The sequence below is a fragment of the Podarcis cretensis genome, assembly GCF_951804945.1.
Source record: "Podarcis cretensis genome assembly, chromosome: 8".
Taxonomy (NCBI): Eukaryota; Metazoa; Chordata; class Lepidosauria; order Squamata; family Lacertidae; genus Podarcis; species Podarcis cretensis.
Window position 1 is genome coordinate 90,321,665 of NC_137177.1, and position 18,559 is coordinate 90,340,223.

At 48.5% G+C, this 18,559-nt stretch overlaps 1 protein-coding gene across 3 annotated transcripts in view; it reads left to right on the forward strand.

Moving 5' to 3' along the window:
* Window positions 1-18,559, forward strand: part of ADD2 (adducin 2) — an 82,119-nt gene that overhangs the window by 41,616 nt on the left and 21,944 nt on the right. For 2 of the 3 annotated variants that reach the window (XM_079987476.1, XM_079987477.1), the window contains exons 2-6: window positions 9,729-9,939; window positions 10,968-11,103; window positions 13,892-14,043; window positions 15,311-15,391; window positions 16,441-16,590. In XM_079987476.1, coding sequence (XP_079843602.1) covers window positions 9,757-9,939; window positions 10,968-11,103; window positions 13,892-14,043; window positions 15,311-15,391; window positions 16,441-16,590 — 702 coding nt within the window. In that variant the 5' untranslated portion in view covers window positions 9,729-9,756. Of the gene's footprint in view, window positions 1-9,728; window positions 9,940-10,967; window positions 11,104-13,891; window positions 14,044-15,310; window positions 15,392-16,440; window positions 16,591-18,559 lie in introns of those variants that run through there. The other variant, XM_079987478.1, reaches the window with a different exon arrangement.

An 18,559-nucleotide genomic window follows, 5' to 3' on the forward strand; every position in this document is an offset into this window, starting at 1 on the left:
TCTGAGCTCCCTGAATTTTATTTTGCAACTCCCTTCCCCATTTTTTATTTCCTTCCTTTTGACAAGCTTTCACATTTTCTTACATTACAACTGCAGCTATAACAAAACAGGCTACTGGAGAGGATTCTAGAATTAAACTCCTTATGAAGTGTGTGTATGTTTCTTTGCATGTGTAGATGCCATCCTGTTATGGAACAGCATCTGTGGAGTTGTTGGTGGGGCAGAAAATGAAAGCATGCAGATAACTGAGCCCTATCATTTGCTAAGAGAATCCCAGGATGAGAATCCCAGATTGCAGAGCCCCTGGCTAACCCAGAGGGCCACCCACTCCCACCTTCCCTAGGGTCTCTGCTTTGCAGACAGAATTTCCGACTCCAGCCTAGGGAAGGAGATGCTCAGAGAGTCTTCCCGGCTCTTGTTGTTTCCTCGCTGTTTGCCTTCCACCCCCCACTCCCAGGGGACTCTTCTCCTGTAAAAACTCCAGCTCTTCCCCCAGTGGGCAACTCTGCTGCACTGTGTAAGACAATCTGGCTGCCGCCCGCTGCCTGGCACAATGAGATTGCCAAAGCACCATATGCCAGAGCTGGCTCATACGCCAACGTGCCCTGTGGCCCCAGGCTGCTCCCAGCCCTCCTTGCCTGAATGTGCTGCTGTCACACACCCTTCTGGGCTGTGGAAACCTTTTCGTGATCTGCCTGATTGTCTTCCGTCCACATCTGCCATCTGCGGATTCCTCCTGGGTTTTCAAGCGACGCGCGGAGAGAGACTCCTTCTCATCTGGGATCCTTGACAATGGGCCCTTTGTGTCTGGGAGTGGAGGCACATGGTTGCCATGGGCAGAACTGGGCAGCCTAGCCATGTTCAAGCTGCCTGGGGTGACAGATATTTAAAAGCTGGGGAGAGCAGCAGCCTGGGTAGCAATGAATTTCTCCTTCCCAGACAGAGCCCCCCCCCAAGAGACAGCGGAGGGAGGATGAAGGGGTGTTGGGCCAAAGCAGGGGGTGTGTTAGGGCCAGGCTGGGTGCTTAGCTCCAGGCCTGGTGGGGTGCTGTTCCTTCCAGAGTCCTGGAGGCCAGATGCTGAATCCAGAGCTGGCATCACAGGTTGGTCAGGTGGGGCACCTGCTGAGCTGCCACTGGCAAGAACTGACCATTTCTCCTGTTCCCCATGGCCGCCTGCTTCTTACCTCTCTCAAACTCAACATGTCAGCACCTCCCACCATGCCTCAGCCCTACCTTTGGGGCTGCAATTCCACATCTCTCCCCCAAAATGGGGAAGGTGGAAGCAATGCTGGGGAAACATGGAGGATTCCAGGATTAAGGCTGCATTGTGTGGAAACTTGTCGCAGTTGGTGCTTGATGCAGTGTTGAGAGGGAGGTGGCCTCATGTCAAGTCCAAGAAAGTTCCACCCCCACCCTGGCATCTACTCTCCTCTTTGTCCTTGCTTCCTCTCCACATGTGACAGTCCCTCAGCTCCCCTTGCTTCGGCTGCCCCTTCACCCAGCCTGAGTCGCTTGGTCCCCCTTTGTGCTGTGACATCCTGCATCACCCCCTTGGTCTCCTCCCCACATCTACCCTGGAGAGTTGTGGCAACCCTTGGGGCTTGTCTCTTTCCCCCTTAAATAGGGCACTACTATTAAGGTGGTTTCCATCTGAGTCAGCCATAGGTGCAGGGATCACCTGCCCTGAGCTTCCAACCCCATCTTAGCCTGGCCAGCCACAGCTGTGAGCATTTCCTTAGGCATACCCCACCTGTGCTTCCAGGCTGCTGACCACGTGCACAGTGGCTCATTCCTTCTCCTAACAATGTTGTTAATTCCCTCCTTGCCCACCTACAGACTCAGAAGACAGTGGAGGTATGGAGAGGGGCATTTGGGCTCTCTCCTTGCTTTAAACGGGCCCCTCTGGTGAAGTAAGTCTTGCTCATACCTCAGCTCCTACTGTTGCCCTCATCTGGGTCCCTCATGTCTGCCTCATCCTGGCAAAGCCAATTTACATATTTTTAGAATCATTGAATCATAGAGTTGGAAGAGACCACAAGGGCCATCGAGTCCAACTCCCTGCCAAGCAGGAAACACCATCAGAGCACTCCTGACATATGGTTGTCAAGCCTCTGCTTAAAGACCTCCAAAGAAGGAGACTCCACCACACTCCTTGGCAGCAAATTCCAGTGTCGAACAGCTCTTACTGTCAGGAAGTTCTTCCTAATGTTTAGGTGGAATCTTTTTTCTTGTAGTTTGGAACCATTGTTCCGTGTCCGCTTCTCTGGAGCAGCAGAAAACAACCTTTCTCCCTCCTCTATGTGACATCCTTTTATATATTTGAACATGGCTATCATATCACCCCTTAACCTCCTCTTCTCCAGGCTAAACATGCCCAGCTCCCTTAGCCGTTCCTCATAAGGCATCGTTTCCAGGCCTTTGACCATTTTGGTTGCCCTCCTCTGGACACGTTCCAGTTTGTCAGTGTCCTTCTTGAACTGTGGTGCCCAGAACTGGACGCAGTACTCCAGGTGAGGTCTGACCAGAGCAGAATACAGTGGCACTATTACTTCCCTTGATCTAGATGCTATACTCCTATTGATGCAGCCCAGAATTGCATTGGCTTTTTTAGCTGCCGCGTCACACTGTTGGCTCATGTCAAGTTTGTGGTCAACCAAGACTCCTAGATCCTTTTCACATGTACTGCTCTCAAGCCAGGTGTCACCCATCTTGTATTTGTGCCTCTCATTTTTTTTGCCCAAGTGCAATACTTTACATTTCTCCCGATTAAAATTCATCTTGTTTGTTTTGGCCCAGTTCTCTAATCTGTCAAGGTCGTTTTGAAGTGTGATCCTGTCCTCTGGGGTGTTAGCCACCCCTCCCAGTTTGGTGTCATCTGCAAATTTGATCAGGATGCCCTTGAGTCCATCATCCAAGTCGTCGATAAAGATGTTGAATAAGACCGGGCCCAAGACAGAACCCTGTGGCACCCCACTAGTCACTCTTCTCCAGGATGAAGAGGAACCATTGATGAGCACCCTTTGGGTTCGGTCAGTCAGCCAGTTACAAATCCACTGAGTGGTAGCATAGTCAAGTCCGCATTTTACCAGCTTCTTTACAAGAAAATCATGGGGCACCTTGTCAAATGCCTTGCTGAAATCAAGGTAGGCTACATCCACTGCGTTCCCTTCATCTACCAGGCTTGTAATTCTGTCAAAAAACGAGATCATGTTAGTCTGACATGACTTATTTTTCAGAAATCCATGCTGACTATTGGTGATCACAGTATTCCTTTCTAGGTGCTCACAGACTGTTTGCTTAATGATCTGCTCCAGAATCTTCCCTGGTATTGATGTCAGACTGACTGGGCGGTAATTATTTGGGTCCTCTCTTTTCCCCTTTTTGAAAATAGGGACAACATTTGCCCTCCTCCAGTCTGCCGGGACTTCGCCTGTTCTCCAGGAATTCTCAAAGATGACTGCCAGTGGTTCTGAGATCACATCTGCCAGTTCTTTTAATACTCTTGGATGCAGTTCATCTGGCCCTGGAGACTTGAATACATCTAAACTAGCCAAGTTTTCTTGTACTATCTCCTTAGTTATTCTGGGCTGTGTTTCCTCTGCTGAATCATTTGCTCCAAATTCTTCAGGTCGGGCATTGTTTTCTTTATCAGAGAAGACTGAGGCAAAGAAGGCATTGAGGAGTTCAGCCCTTTCTGTGTCCCCTGTTTGCATTTCACCATCTTCTCCTCTGAGTGACCCCACGGTTTCTTTGTTCTTCCTTTTGATATGAACATACCCATAAAAGCCTTTTTTGTTGCTTTTAACCTCTCTAGCAAGCCGGAGTTCATTCTGTGCTTTAGCTTTTCTGACATTGTGTCTACACGTGCTGGTTATTTGTTTGAATTCCTCTTTGGTGGTTTCCCCCCTTTTCCATTTTTTGTACACATCCTTTTTTAATCTTAACTCAGTTAAAAGTTCTTTAGATAGCCACCCTGGCTTCTTTAGGCACCTTCCATGTTTCCGTCTCATTGGTATTGCCTGAAGTTGTGCTTTTACTATCTCCCTCTTAACAAACTCCCAGCCATCATGAACTCCCTTTCCTTTTAGTATTACTGTCCATGGGATCTCACCCAGCACTTCCCTAAGTTTTATGAAGTCGGCTTTCTTAAAGTCAAGAAATTGAGTCCTAGTATGCTTGGCTGCTCCTTTCTGCTGTATAGTAAACTTCAGAAGAGCATGATCACTCGCGCCTAATGATCCTTCCACTTCTACCCCACTAACCAGGTCATCAACATTTGTTAGGACCAGATCTAAAATGGCTGTTCCTCTTGTTGCTTCTCCCACTTTCTGGACAATGAAGTTGTCTGCAAGGCCAGTGAGGAATCTGTTTGACCTTATGCTCTTGGCTGAGTTTGACATCCAGCAAATATCCGGGTAATTGAAGTCCCCCATTACTACTATCTCCCTTCCTTTTGCATGCTTGGCCATCTGTTCCAGGAAGGCATCATCTATGTCCTCCGTTTGGCTTGGGGATCTATAGTAAACTCCCACAATGAGGTCCCTGTTATTCTTCTCTCCCTTAATTTTGACCCAAATGCTCTCACTTTGGCTTTGAGGTTCTAAATCTTGGATCTCTTCACAGGTATACACATCCCTGACATATAACGCCACTCCTCCTCCTTTCTTGTCTGGTCTGTTTCTCTGAAATAGATTGTATCCCTCCATTATTACATTCCAGTCGTGGGACTTATCCCACCAGGTTTCAGTGATGCCTATTATGTCATATTTAGTTTGCTGTACTAAGAGCTCAAGCTCATCTTGTTTATTTCCCATGCTTTGCGCATTAGTGTACAGACATTGAAGTCCATTAATCATTCCCCCGTGTCTCTTATTTAAGGGTTTTTTCCTTGCATTGTGGCCCTGCTAGCCATTGGGCAGAGAATGGAGCCCAGTGGTGATGAGATTTAGCCTCCACTTAGCTTTACAGCTTTGGAAGCTAGTATCCTACTCATGGTCTAAGCACCAGGGTGTAGCTGTAACCTTGTAGCCATTTGCAAGCCTTTCAGATTATTATATACTGTTAAGCCCTTTAAGGCTGCAAAGGTGTCAGGAGAGGGCAAGTCCCACAGGGGACACAGGCCTTCCTTCTCCCCATGCATTGGAACAGTACAGTCAGAGGTGGCCTTTGACACTGCCAGTCTCCAAACCTTGCTGGAGGGAGATGGGGTCCAGTCTGAGTTCATAAGGCAGTCATGTGAGGACAAGCTTTGAACTAGTGACCATCCTGCGGTGCGGACTAAGAGCTGTTTGCAGGACAGAGAGGCTGGCAGGCAGCCAGCTAAAAGCAATCTGGGTCGACAAGAATGTGCAAGCGCAGCTCTGTGTCAAGGGCGACACAAAAGAGGGGTTTTGCAGACACAATTCCTCCTGCCGGCCCCTATTGTGGGAAAATTTCTAGCAGTTCTGCTTGCTCAAATGCTGGGGGATTTTATTTATTTATTTGTTTATTTTGCAAGCATGCAATAACCTTGCATGAAAGTTAGATGATGGCTAAAGCATGTGAGCAGAGCTGCCCAAGGCATTTTCTTTTACTTCTCTGATATCATATATCATGTATATAACCCCTTTTCCATGGTGCCCCTTCCCATCACAACTGGCACCTGGCTGAAAGGCAGCAAGAGCTTTCCAGCTTCCCTCCTCTCTTAATCCTACTCAGATCTTTATTTTTAAGTCCTGGTGCATCTGGGTTACCAGGCAACGGTAACATGGCACTGCCTTGGAAGAGTAAGAGGCGAAAAGGAAGTGGTTGTTCTGCAAAGTTCGAGAGAAGTCTCCATCCAAACACAAGCTGACACTGGAGAGAAATGGAAAGCAAAAGTGTTGTCTGAATTCAGGATCCCCAGAGCAGGTCATCTAATGTGCCAGCCTGGGGAGTGACATGAGCGCCCAGGCTGAGGGGTTCAAAGCAGGGCGGAAAAGCACACGGCAGAGTCATAACTTTTCATTATATGTGCCTCTTACTTTTAAATTCTCAATAGCCTCTTCCATGTGTGTTTTTCAAAGCTCGACATTTGTGACTGCAGGAGGTTGGGCCATATGACCCTTGGGATCCCTCCCAACTCGACAGTTCTGTGATTACCCACAAATGCATTACACTCCCCAACACTGCGGCTGTGTACACAGTGACTTGTTTGTCACACAAAAATGTAATTTTTTTACTCAATCCAGCATTGTTCATGCTCTTCCTCAGCATGCTGTTCTGCATCCAGGTTGAGTCTAGATCCTGCCATCTACAATGCTGGGTTTGGTGACTTGATAGGCAATTAAAAAATCCTTCCTTTGATGAGGCTATTCTTGCTTTTTCCATTTGCCCCAGGTGAATAGAGAAGGAGGTGGGAGTTGTGATCTTGGTTTATGCTCACCCACAACATCATTGGGTGGGGGTAGAGACTCCCACCCCACCCCCCACCATTGCCCAAACCACCTACACCTGTCTTCCTCTGTTTTCAAATGGATGTGCTGCAGGGTAATGCAGAATCGAGCTGAGTTACTATATTAAAAATGAAACCAGTTTCTCAGGAAGCAGTCTTCAGGGGCAAGAATAATGTGCAATATATCTGGATTGTGAACAGACTACTTGGAGAAAACAAGCACTCGGCCTCCATTGATTCTAGAAAGGAATGTTGTGTGAACACAGCGTGTGTTGGGTTTTTGGTCCATTCAGCAATGCTAACAGCCAGCATGTGTTCAAATATTTAGACGGAAGAGTGAGAGATGTGCCCCAGACACACACACATGCAAACCCAGAGGCCCAAGGAATGAAATTCTGCTCCATAGTCCTGTCTGGCAGGGGATGTGCTACATAAGGCCTTGTCAGCACACGACACTGTTGCTCAGGGTCTTGCACTGGCTGCCAGTTTGCTTCTGGGCAAAGTTCGTAGTATTATTAGTATAATAGCTTGGGGCCAGTTTACCTGTGAGATCGCCTTGCCCATATACCCCAACTGACAGCTTCGATTGGCGAGACTGGCTCTGTTACAGGTGTCACGTAGGACCCCTTCCGCATTTGTATGGAACCAATCTTTTAGTGCAGCAGGAGTAGCAGCTACACTCTGGAACTCCCTGCCTCTTGACAGGAGTCAGGCTCCTTCACTGAACTCTTCTCAGCACTTGCTAAAACCTTCTTGGTCAGACAAACCTACCCAGACATTTGGAAAGTTCATACAGGTTTCGATCTGGTTTTAGTCTGCTGTTATGTCAACTTTTCGAATGTCTTGCATTTTTGCTGTTAATTCTTCATATTTTGTTCACTGATTTTCAGTGCATAAACCAGGGGTCTGCAACCTTTAAGACAAAAAGAGAAAGAAAGAAGATTCCACCTAAACATTAGGAAGAACTTCCTGACAGTAAGAGCTGTTTGACAGTGGAATTTGCTGCCAAGGAGTGTGGTGGAGTCTCCTTCTTTGGAGGTCTTTAAGCAGAGGCTTGACAACCATATGTCAGGAGTGCTCTGATGGTGTTTCCTGCTTGGCAGGGGGTTGGACTCGATCGCCCTTGTGGTCTCTTCCAACTCTATGATTCTATGATTCTATGAGCCACTTGGACCCGTTTCCGAAGAAAAAAAACCTGGGAGCCGCAAAACCATTGCAACATTTAAAACAAATATATCTCCGGAGCCGTGATCTGACAGCGGGCGGGAAGGTGACGTCGGGACAGTGCGTGACTAACGCACGCACCGCCCCCATGCGACGTCACAGCCAGTACAGCACCCGCCACAGTGGGGAGTGTCGGGGCGCACAATGCGCCTCCTCCCCTCGCTAGTATCTGCCCCGGAGCCGCGACAAAGGTGTAAAAGAGCCACATGCGGCTCCGGAGCCGCGGGTTGCTGACCCCTGGTCTTCTTACTAACAATGTTTTTGTTTTTGTTTTTTTTACAGTCAAGCAGTGTATAAATTTTCTGAAATAAATAAGTAAAACACACCTTTCTTGTTTGCAGCCCTGTTTGTCAGTGGCTGGCCATACCATGAGACCAAGGGAAGCAGACCCTCTCAGCTGGCAGATTACGGATGCCATAAGGGATGGCAGAAGGGAAGGGAGCAAGTCTGACCTAGTGCAAACAAGGGAACAGCATATCCTCCTAGCAGCCTTCACGGACATGGGGGGGGGATGATTGTGCTGGATGCTCTGCTGGGAGGGAGAATCATATGTGGCACCAAACACTTAGGCTGGTCCAGCTGCTTCTAAGTAGTGCAATAAGAGCATTAAAGGGTAAAGGGACCCCTGACCATAGGGTCCAATCGTGGTCTACTCTGGGGTTGCAGCGCTCATCTCGCTTTATTGGCCGAGGAAGCCGGCGTTTGTCTGCAGACAGCTTCCAGGTCATGTGGCCAGCATGACTAAGCTGCTTCTGGCGAACCAAAGCAGCGCACGGAAACGCCGTTTACCTTCCCACCAGAGTGGTACCTATTCATCTACTTGCACTTTGATGTGCTTTCAAACTGCTAGGTTGGCAGGAGCAGGGACCGAGCAACGGGAGCTCACCCCGTTGTGGGGATTCGAACTGCCAACCTTCTGATCAGCAAGTCCTAGGCTCTGTGGTTTAACCCACAGCACCACCCACAATAAGAGCATTACAACCGTGCAAATAACATTCTCTTCCTCCCTGATCACATATACTTTGAGTAAGTAACTGTGGCTTTTTGTTAGGCTTGGTCCCCTGGAGAAGATTCTTCCTCGCCATAGGCGACCAGATGAGTAATGGTTTCAGGTCTCTCTAGGTTTTCTGCCTACTCTTCTTGCTGGAAGTAAGAGACTCACGTGCTTTTGCCTTCAAGCCACATGCCATCTGGGCTCCTTGGTTGTAATTAAACGTTTTTAGCAATAATGAACAGAGAAGATTTGCTGCAATGTGTAATTTACACCAGGGCTTTCTGTCAGCCTGATATGCAGTTGTTTGTGACTCAGCCTGCAGCTCCCCCCCACACACACACACACCCTGCCCACTTCCCCCTGTGATCCCAGAAGTATATAAACCCCCTCAAGCATTGTCAAGAGGTGCGTTCTGACATTAAAGTGCTGGATTCTGGGGAAGGAGGCTTGGGCAATTTCTTAACATTGCTGTGTTGATATTAGAGCTGGAAGGTGTGCGGAGGAGGGTGACCAAGATGATGAAGGGTCTGGAAACCAAGCCTTGGGAGGGAGCTGGGTATGGTTAGCCTGGGCTCATCAATCAGGTTTCCTGTGGGTTGACTTCTGTTCCGATTCAGCGGTGAACAGTGGGTTTTCTCGGGCAAAGAGGCGGGACAAAGGGAAAACCTATTGGACTTGTGCCTTGAAATCACGGACCAATAGAATAAATTGTGGGACAAAGGGAAGTGTGGATGACATAATAGCCACTTTCAAATATCCGAAGGGCTGTGCCACATGGAAGATAGAACAAGCGTGTTTTTTGCTGCTCCAGAGGGTAGGATTCAAATGACACGGAAGGAGATTCCAACTAAACACGAGGAAGAGCTTTCTGAGGGCAAGAGCTGTTTAGCAGTTGGAAGGTGATGGACTCTCCTTCGCTGGAGGTTTTTAAACAGAGGTTGGATGGCCATCTGTCCGGGATTTTTCAACTGTGATTCCTGCATTGCGGACATTTGAACTAGATTACCCTTGGGAGTCCCCCCATCTCTGCACTTCTATGGTTCTAGGATTCTAGAGAGAGAGGATGCAATTGGCATTTCCATCTTTGTTTGTGCAGGCCCCCAAAGTAGACTAGAACATCCAAAATGAGCAGCGAGACCATCCCTGAGGAGGTCTCCTCCCTCCCCACCCAAAGCCAGCATTACTTCGACCGGTTCTCAGAAGATGACCCTGAGTACCTGCGCATCAGGAACATGGCTGCCGACCTGCGCCAAGACTTCAACCTGATGGAGCAGAAGAAAAGGGTCACCATGATTCTGCAAAGCCCTGTGAGTATCACCCACCTCAATGGCGCAAGCCAGATTTGACAGGGCGGGGGGACATTGTGCAGCAAGGCAAGAGCCATTCCACTCAGGAAAGGCAGAGCTCAGCTTGAGCCGGTGAGCATGTCTGACCTTGAGGCAGGGCCACATGACCTGCTCTGGGCTACAGGCAGGGCCAGATTTAGGTTTGATGAGGCCCTAAGCTACTGAAGGTAATGGGGCCCTTTCTATGTCCAGCTGTCCTTTGTCAACAACAAATTGTCGCTGTTTCTTGTGTTGAATATATGCTATATGGTAATTTATGGACCTAATAGGTATCTAAAGCCATTTGCACATTTGCTTGATTCAGGACCTGTGCATATTTGGGTCTACTAGCTGATCTCCTGGGTGATTTGCAGTTGATCAATAAGGGTTTCTGACTCCTGGCAATAGGAAAGCCCCCCCCCCTTTACCACACAATAAATGTCACAATTCCACTTCTCATTTCCCCAAATTATGTGTCTACCTTAAAGATTAACAATGATCCCAGCGCTGTGAAGTTAATTAACAGCTGCAGTGGGATAGAAAGCCATTACTGTGATTGAATCCAGAGTCCTTCAGTGGTTCAGGGATGATTCATCCCATTGCACCATTTGAGGTGAAACAGGAAATGCTACACTGCCCTGCCGGCAAAGCATCCCTTACCTAGCTGAGCAGAGGTTGGTTCTGGCGAGATCTTGCGGGACGTGGGTGAGATCTCGCAAGATCTTGCCCAAAAAACAGTGGCAATGCTGGCGCTACTTCTCATGCCCTGCAGTGGTTTTACAATGAAGTCTCCCTTTATTGTAAGAATGACCACTTTTGGATCTTTTGAGTCTTTGGATCAGCCAGAGATGAAAGGGTCTCTCTCTGGTTCCTGAATATCCAAATGAATGAAGTGGTCATTCTTGAGCAAACGAATGTCAGAGTTTGAAGGGTACAGAGGAGGAGGAGGAGGACTCAGAGCTGCTGCAGCCTGGATCATTCAGGGTCTCTCTGGGTTTCCCCCACCCCAGTCTTTCAGGGAGGAGCTGGAGAGCCTCATCCAGGAGCAAATGAAGAAAGGAAACAACTCCAATATCTGGGCCCTCCGGCAGATTGCAGACTTCATGGCCAGCACTGCCCCTTCCGTCTTCCCGCCTTCACCCTTGAGTAAGTTGGCATCCCTTGTACGAATGCGTCTGGTGCCAAAGCACCTTCTCCGTCTCCTGAGCCCCTTTCCTCCTCCCTCCCTCCTCTTGCCTAGAAATCTGCCTGTGCCTCACATCAACACAAGCCTCCTGGCCACCACACAGGTGTCATTCACACCATTACATCTGAAGGAACATCATACCACTTTTTAAACACGTACGGCTTCCCCCAAAGAATATATATGGGGCTGAGCATTGTGAAGAGACCCCTATTCCCCTCCCAGAACTACAATGCCTAGAGCGGTCTAATAATCAGCTCATCTCCATGGAGAACGGTAGCTCTGGGAGGGGAATAGGGAAGGGGTCTCCTAACAACGCTCAGCACCCTTAACAAACTACAGCTCCCAGAAGTTTTTTGGGGGAAGCTGTGACTGTTTAAAGTAGTGTCACAGTGGTTTAAATGCATGGTGTGAATGCGGCCCCAGTGACTCCAGCAAGGCCTGACTGTGCTCAGCCTTTTGCCCCACACTGTACCCTGACCTGGCCTCCTCATGGGACGCCCCCCCCCCCCACTTTTCAACCTTGTTTTGAATTTGGCGGACCCACGCATTGCTCTCAGCATTCACTTCTGCAGAACCCCCACCCACCTGACACATGAACCGCCAGCCCCAAAAGGGACCCAGCTCTTCATTCTGCAGCTACCCCCACCCCAGCCACAATTCCTGGCCACCTTCCTCTCTCTCCATCCTGTCCCTTGAGATACTTGATGGCCAGTGAGGGAGGGTCTTTCTCCTGAAATGGTAGGAGGAAGTGATGGTTTGGCCTAGCCAAATTGTTGTAAGGTCAGCTGATGGGCCAGAAGGTCAGGATTAAATCCTGCATTGGCTGCCCATGCCTGTTTCCAGCCAGGAACAGGTGCATGTAACCAAAGCAGCAGGATTTACAGGTGAAACTCGGAAAATTAGAATATCGTGGAAAAGTTCGTTTATTTCAATAATTCAACTTAAAAGGTGAAACTAATATATGAGATAGACTCATGACATGCAAAGCGAGATATGTCAAGCGTTTATTTGTTACAATTGTGATGATAATGGCATACAGCTGATGAAAACCCCAAATTAACAATCTCAGAAAATTTGAATATTAAATGAAATCAGCAAAACAAGTACTGCAAATAGAGCAATATTGGACCTCTGAGAAGTAGAAGCATGCATATGTACTCAGTACTTGGTTTGGGCCCCTTTTGCATCAATTACTGCCCCAATGCGGCATGGCATGGATGCTATCAGCCTGTGGCACTGCTGAGGTGTTATGGAAGACCAGGATGCTTCAATAGCAGCCTTCATTGCTCGGTCTCATGTCTCTCATCTTGCACTTGGCAATGCCCCATAGATTCTCTATGGGGTTCAGGTCAAGCGAGTTTGCTGGCCAGTCAAGCACAGTAATCCCATGGGCATTGAACCAGGTTTTGGTACTTTGGGCAGTGTGGGCAGGTGCCAAAGTCCTGCTGGAAAATGAAGTCAGCATCCCCATGAAGCTCATCTGTGGAAGGAAGCATGAAGTGCTCCAAAATCTCCTGGTAGGCGGCTGCGTTGACCCTGGACTTAATGAAGAACAGTGGACCAACACCAGCTGATGACATGACTCCCCAAATCAACACAGACTGTGGAAACTTCACACTGGACTTCAAGCATCTGGAATTGTGTGCCTCCCCATTCTTCCTCCAAACTCTGGGTCCTTGGTTTCCAAATGAGATGCAAAAGCTGCTCTCATCCATGCCACGCCGCACTGAGGCAGTAATTTTCTGAGATTGTTAATTTGGGGTTTTCATCAGCTGTACGCCATGATCATCACAATTATAACAAATAAAGGCTTGACATATCTCGCTTTGCATGTCATGAGTCTACCTCACATATTAGTTTCACCTTTTAAGTTGAATTACTGAAATAATGAATTTTTCCACGATATTCTAATTTTCCAAGTTTCACCTGTAACTCCCTGCCTGCCAGCTGACCAGTGGGGTGGGGGTGGGGTTGAGCCCTGCTCAGTTTGACCAGATTCCATGCAGACGCTTTCCTGATTCAGAAAGTCACTTGCGTCAAGTCCCCGGCTAAATTGAAGGGTTCCCCCTCCATTTTAGCAGGGCATCTGATGCCAGCCCCTTCAAGACAGATAAAGGAAAGTTCTCCTTCACACAGCACAGAGTTAAACTATGGAACTCACTCCCACAGGAGGCAGTGATGGCCACCAACTTGCATGGCTTTAAAAGAGGATTAGGCAAAACCATATCGAAGAGGGCTATTGATCACTATGAGCCACAATGGCTCTGCTCTGCTTTCATGGTCAGAGGCAGCAATGGGAGAACAGGATGCTGGACTAGATGGGCCATTGGCCTGACCCAGCAGACTCTTTGTATGTTCTTCTGGATTCATAATCGTTTGCTAAAGCCAGGAGGGGGTCTTCATTTCAGCAGTACCTTAAATGGTGCTTTGAAGTCCTGATTTCAGAACTTCAAGGCACCTTGAATCTGGCTTCATTGTGACATCAAGCAATTTCCCACCCACCTGTCAAATTTGGTCTGCAAGGCCTATCTGGATAAGAATGTGTCCTGTGGCGTCAAATAGGTTCCCCACCTCTGTTTCAAACAGAAAATTAAATCATCCACAAGGAATGGAGGAAAGTGAGAGGCAATGTGCTTTTCCAGAGCCATGGGTGGAACATGCAAATGGACCGTCTCACCCAGCTCCAGTGATGCCTTGACTGTGTTTGTTTAACCAGCTGACCCCTCCTGTGCGCTTTCTCTCCCACAGACCTCTCCACGGTGACCCCCATCAATGACCTCCAGGGCATTGACTCAACGTCCTTTGCCAAAGGGGAGAGGCTCATGCGCTGCAAAGTCAGCAGCGTCTACCGGCTGCTGGATCTCTATGGCTGGGCGCAGCTCAGCAGCACCTGCGTCACGGTGAGGGATCCCTTCCCTGCCGCCTACTTTGTTCAGGGGCTCCTTCAGTGGGCAGGAAACAAGACGCCTTGAAATCTCCTTTTTCTTGGTCAATACCCACTTTATCCCCTTTGGCTCAAGGCAACGGTGCGCCAGTTTGTTTCCAGGCCCAATAAGGTCCTTGTAATGATATTGTTGTGTGTTTGGTGGGGTCAGTTTGGATGATGCCCTGAGTCCCTTCTAATTCTTGGGCTCCTGTACCCAGCGAGGGTTAAAATCTAACAGGTGCTTGCCGAACTGGTCAGACAAGTTTCTTTTTAAGACAGTGACCTTAACTGTCCCAAAAGAATGAGGTAGGGTGTAAAAGCTACAGCTAAGGCTAAGCTGCCTCTTTCCTCCACCCCCCTCACCCAGCTCCTAGGTAAGAAAACAATAGCCAGAGTGTGTGTGAAAGGGCTGAGATGGAAGCAGGCTGGAAGCTGGAGACACAGGGACCTGCTTGCTCTGTGCTGGATCCAAAGCCGTGACTAATAGAGAAGCAAGATCTGTTGGGGTGTCAATGCTGTGAGCCCCTCCACCTTATGCTCAGGTTGTAGATGTTTGTAAATGAAATCATACATCCTAAAGACACCACAGTCTCTGCTGACCTTCATTCCAAGGAACGTAAGCGCCTGGAACCTCTGGAGCCAGTCTTTCAACACTCAGAGACTGTGGTGACGTGTAACAGTATTTAAAGCCCTGAGCGGCTTAGGCCCCAAATATCTGAAAGATGGTCTCCATCTCTGCTGATCCTCTTGGATGTTCTGCCCGGGAAATGGTAGCTCAGGAGAGGACTTCCCCTGTGGTAGCCACTAAACTGTGGACCTCCCTCCCCACAGAGGTGTTCTACCATCTTCATTGTATAGGTTTCACCAGATACTGACACCCTTTGCAGTTAGGGCGTGTTTTGTTTTGTTTTGTTTTTTGTTTTGTTTTGTGGGACCCACCTCTTTGACATAATTTACACTGTACTGAGCTGACTGGAACAGTTTTACTCGTTTTTATACCTGTAATTGTTTTATCTGTTTTTATAACGGTAAATTATATTGTCATAAGCCATCCTGGGATCTTATAGTAAGAAATGGCAGAAATAAACGGTGTCTTAAAGGTGGATGAAGACTCAGGGGGAAATAACGAAATGAATGGAAGAGTCTTCTGATCTTAATTTCCCTAGGGAAGAAGGAGGCCACAGGAGCCCAAGGAAATGAAGACTTGAGCTCACCATTCTCTTCTTGTCTTCCTTTCACAGCTGAGAGTCAGCAAAGAACAGGACCATTTCCTCATTTGCCCTGTGGGCCTTTCCTGTCCTGAAGTCACAGCTTCTAGCCTGGTGAGCACACAAGACCCCTCTTCCCCAAACTTGAGGGTTTGAGCACCTCCATACTTAAGGCATTATTAATAAATAAGTACATCTCCCTTGAGGGTCAGACAACACATCATGAGAGGCATGGGGCGGAGTCTTTGCCCCCAGTTCCCTTGGCATCATGGAGGGCAAATGACTTGGTCAGCTGATAGGAATTGGAGGCTAAAATACCTGGAGGTTGGAGGAGGCAATGTAAGCCTTATAAAACCCAAGGAATCACCAACTGCAGAGAGGATTGGAGGGGTGAGGTCTCTGTTTCATATTTTGCTGTCTGATGTGCAAACGATTGCTGGGGCCGGGTGTGGGTTGAGAGGGGGTAAAATGAGAAAGTGCAGAATTCTGATAAAAGGGCACACTCTGGGTCTGAATTAAAATGGGAAGTACCTGTCACTCTTGTGACTGAAAATATTTCTTCTTAGAATGGGTAAGGTTAAGAATTGTCTGTCCTTGGGGGGCGGGATTCCAGTCCTCTGTATTTCTGCCAAGTTACTGCCTTGGGCTTTCCTCTGCCCAGCCAGGTGGCACTCGCAGATCAATGACTCACACAAAGATACAGCAAGCAGAGCATCTGACGGCAGAGACTTCTGCCGCATCTCTAGACCTGAGTGGAGGTCTGCAAGTCTAGAAGAGTAACTTATGCAGAGGTGGAAGAGTCAGCCTCCAGCAAGGTTGAGAAGCTCCACTGTGTCTCTGCATGAGGTGCAGTTGGATCACTCATTCACAGTGGGTATTACTGGAAGCTTGCAAAACCAGAGCAGTGACTCATGCAGAGATGCAGCAGGCAGACTCCCTCATGAGAGGATTGTAGCTGGATTGCCATGAGCCTTGAATATTGTCAAAAATGTATTTATCATGGCACTTGTCAACCTATCTTGCCACCTGGTTTGGGAAAGACTGCGTCTCCTACCCCCTCTATGCCCAAAAGGAAGCTGCCATCCAGGCATCACCTTTAGGGTGCAATTCAGCACCCTAACGTCTCACCCATCTGTGTTTCCACCTTTTCTTTTGCACTGCAGGTAAAAGTGAACATCCTGGGAGAGGTGGTGGAAGCAGGCAGCACCAGCTTCCCAGTGGATACCCGTAGGTTCAGCCTGCACTCTGCCATCTATGCAGCCAGACCAGACGTGAGATGCATCATCCATCTGCACACGCCAGCCACTGCTGCAGTAAGGAACGCTGTCCATTCGTCTTGCTGACAGAGCAACGAGAAACAGCAGACAGAGCCTCCTGCTCAGACATTTGGGCTGGCTCCGAGGCTGATTTATAGAAGAGCATTAAGCTTGGAACAGCTTGGCCTCTCCATCCCTCCTTGTGCACTGCAGGGACTCTGGGAGACTCTGAATGGGAGAAGGTCTTAGGAATAGTCAGGGGGACCCCAGTTTCACAGTATCCAGGATGCCCAACACTGAACCCAACAGTGCTATCTGGAAGGCATTGTGTAAACCAGGGCAGCTTTTGAGTTTATTCAAATAAGAACATCAGAAGCGCCTGCTGGATCAGACCAAAGGCCCATCAAGTCCAGCATCTTGTCCTCGCAGGGGCCAACCAGACACCACTGGGAAACCAGCAAGCAGGATCCAAACTCTCCCCTCCTATGGTTTCCAGCGACTGCCTCCAACTGTGGAGGCAGAGCCCAGCCACCATGACTCGTAGCCACCAATAGTCCTCTACTCCTCCATGAACTTGTCCCATCGTCTTTTAAAGCCCCCCAAGTCATCACTGCCTCCTGTGGGAGGGAGTTCCATAGTTTAACTATGCACTGGCTCTGAGTTTTAGGCAGAATCCTTGCCAGCAGTACAGAGGTGACAGGAGAAGAGAAATGAGATGTTTAGAGGAAACCACAAAGCAGCAAATGAAACAGGGAAGAGGAACAGAATCCCTGCACCTGGTTCTATGGCCAGGAATCAGGCAGGGTCCAGTCAAAGTCTAGGCTCAGTCAAGATCAGGACCTTGGACAGCTTCTGAATCAGCTATGGAGGCTGTAATCTCTGCAAAGAGCTATAGCCAGCTGAAGAAGCCTTAAGTAGATTGGCTGGTAGATTCCACCTCCCTGAAGGAGCTGGATGGATATAGGATTCTTGCACTGTTTTGCAGTCATTGGGAAAACTGCAGGCGACTGTGTCCTCTGGCCAGGAGCTCCCCAAATAAAGCTAAAGGTGTTTCTCCCTCTGAGAAAGTAGCCTGACTCCATTGCAAGACTCCCAGCTTGTGGCTCATAACGCCCAGAGGGGATGTTGGTGAAAGGCGTTGGAAGGTGTTAAGGCAGGCATGTCCAAATTCAGCCTAATCCAAATCCGGGGCCTAATTCGGCACACCAGTTAGTTTATTTCCTGGGGTAAAATCCCCCCCCAAAAAGCTCAACAGCTTTGGGGTAAAATCGTAAAAAAGCTAAATAAGCTGGTCGGCCCTCATGCATGTTCACTTCATCAAATCTGGCCCTCTTTGAAAAAAGTTTGGGCACCCCTGTGTTAAGGAAAGGGACAGAACATGGCTAGATTCCAGGCTTGTGGATGGGTGGGAGGAGAGCAGAAACTCATGACTCCTATGCAACCACCAACAAGGCTCACAACAGCTTCCTAAGCATCTGGGTGGGCTTGTCTAAACAAAAAAAAATGTTTTAGAAGGTACCCAAAAGAGTACAGTGAAGGCTGATGTCAATAGGGAGGGTGTTCCAAAGTGTTGGTGCTGCCACACTAAAAAATGGTGTCCTTAGAGATGAGGAAGGGGTATTATGTGGCCCCTGTAACAGTGCCAGTTCCATTCAAAGCATTCAAGCGGGCACAGGCGGGGTAAGGCCATCTCACATACAGAACAGGTCCCAAGTTGTTAAGGGCTTTATATGCTAATAGTCACACCTTGAATCTGGCCTGGTAGCAAATTGCCAACCAGTGGAGATTTATGAACGCAGGTGTTGTATGCTGACAAGGCCTCGATCCTGTCAGCAATCATGCTGCAGCATTGCACATCAACTGAAACTTCCGTATCAAGTACAAGGGAAGCCCCACATAGAGTGCATTGCAGTAATCCAGGCTTGAAGTAAGCAGTGAACTACTGTGCCCAGGCTTTCCCAGTCCAGGAATGGCCACAACTGCTGGAGCAGCTGCAGCTGGTAAAAGGCCCTTCTTGCCACCAAGT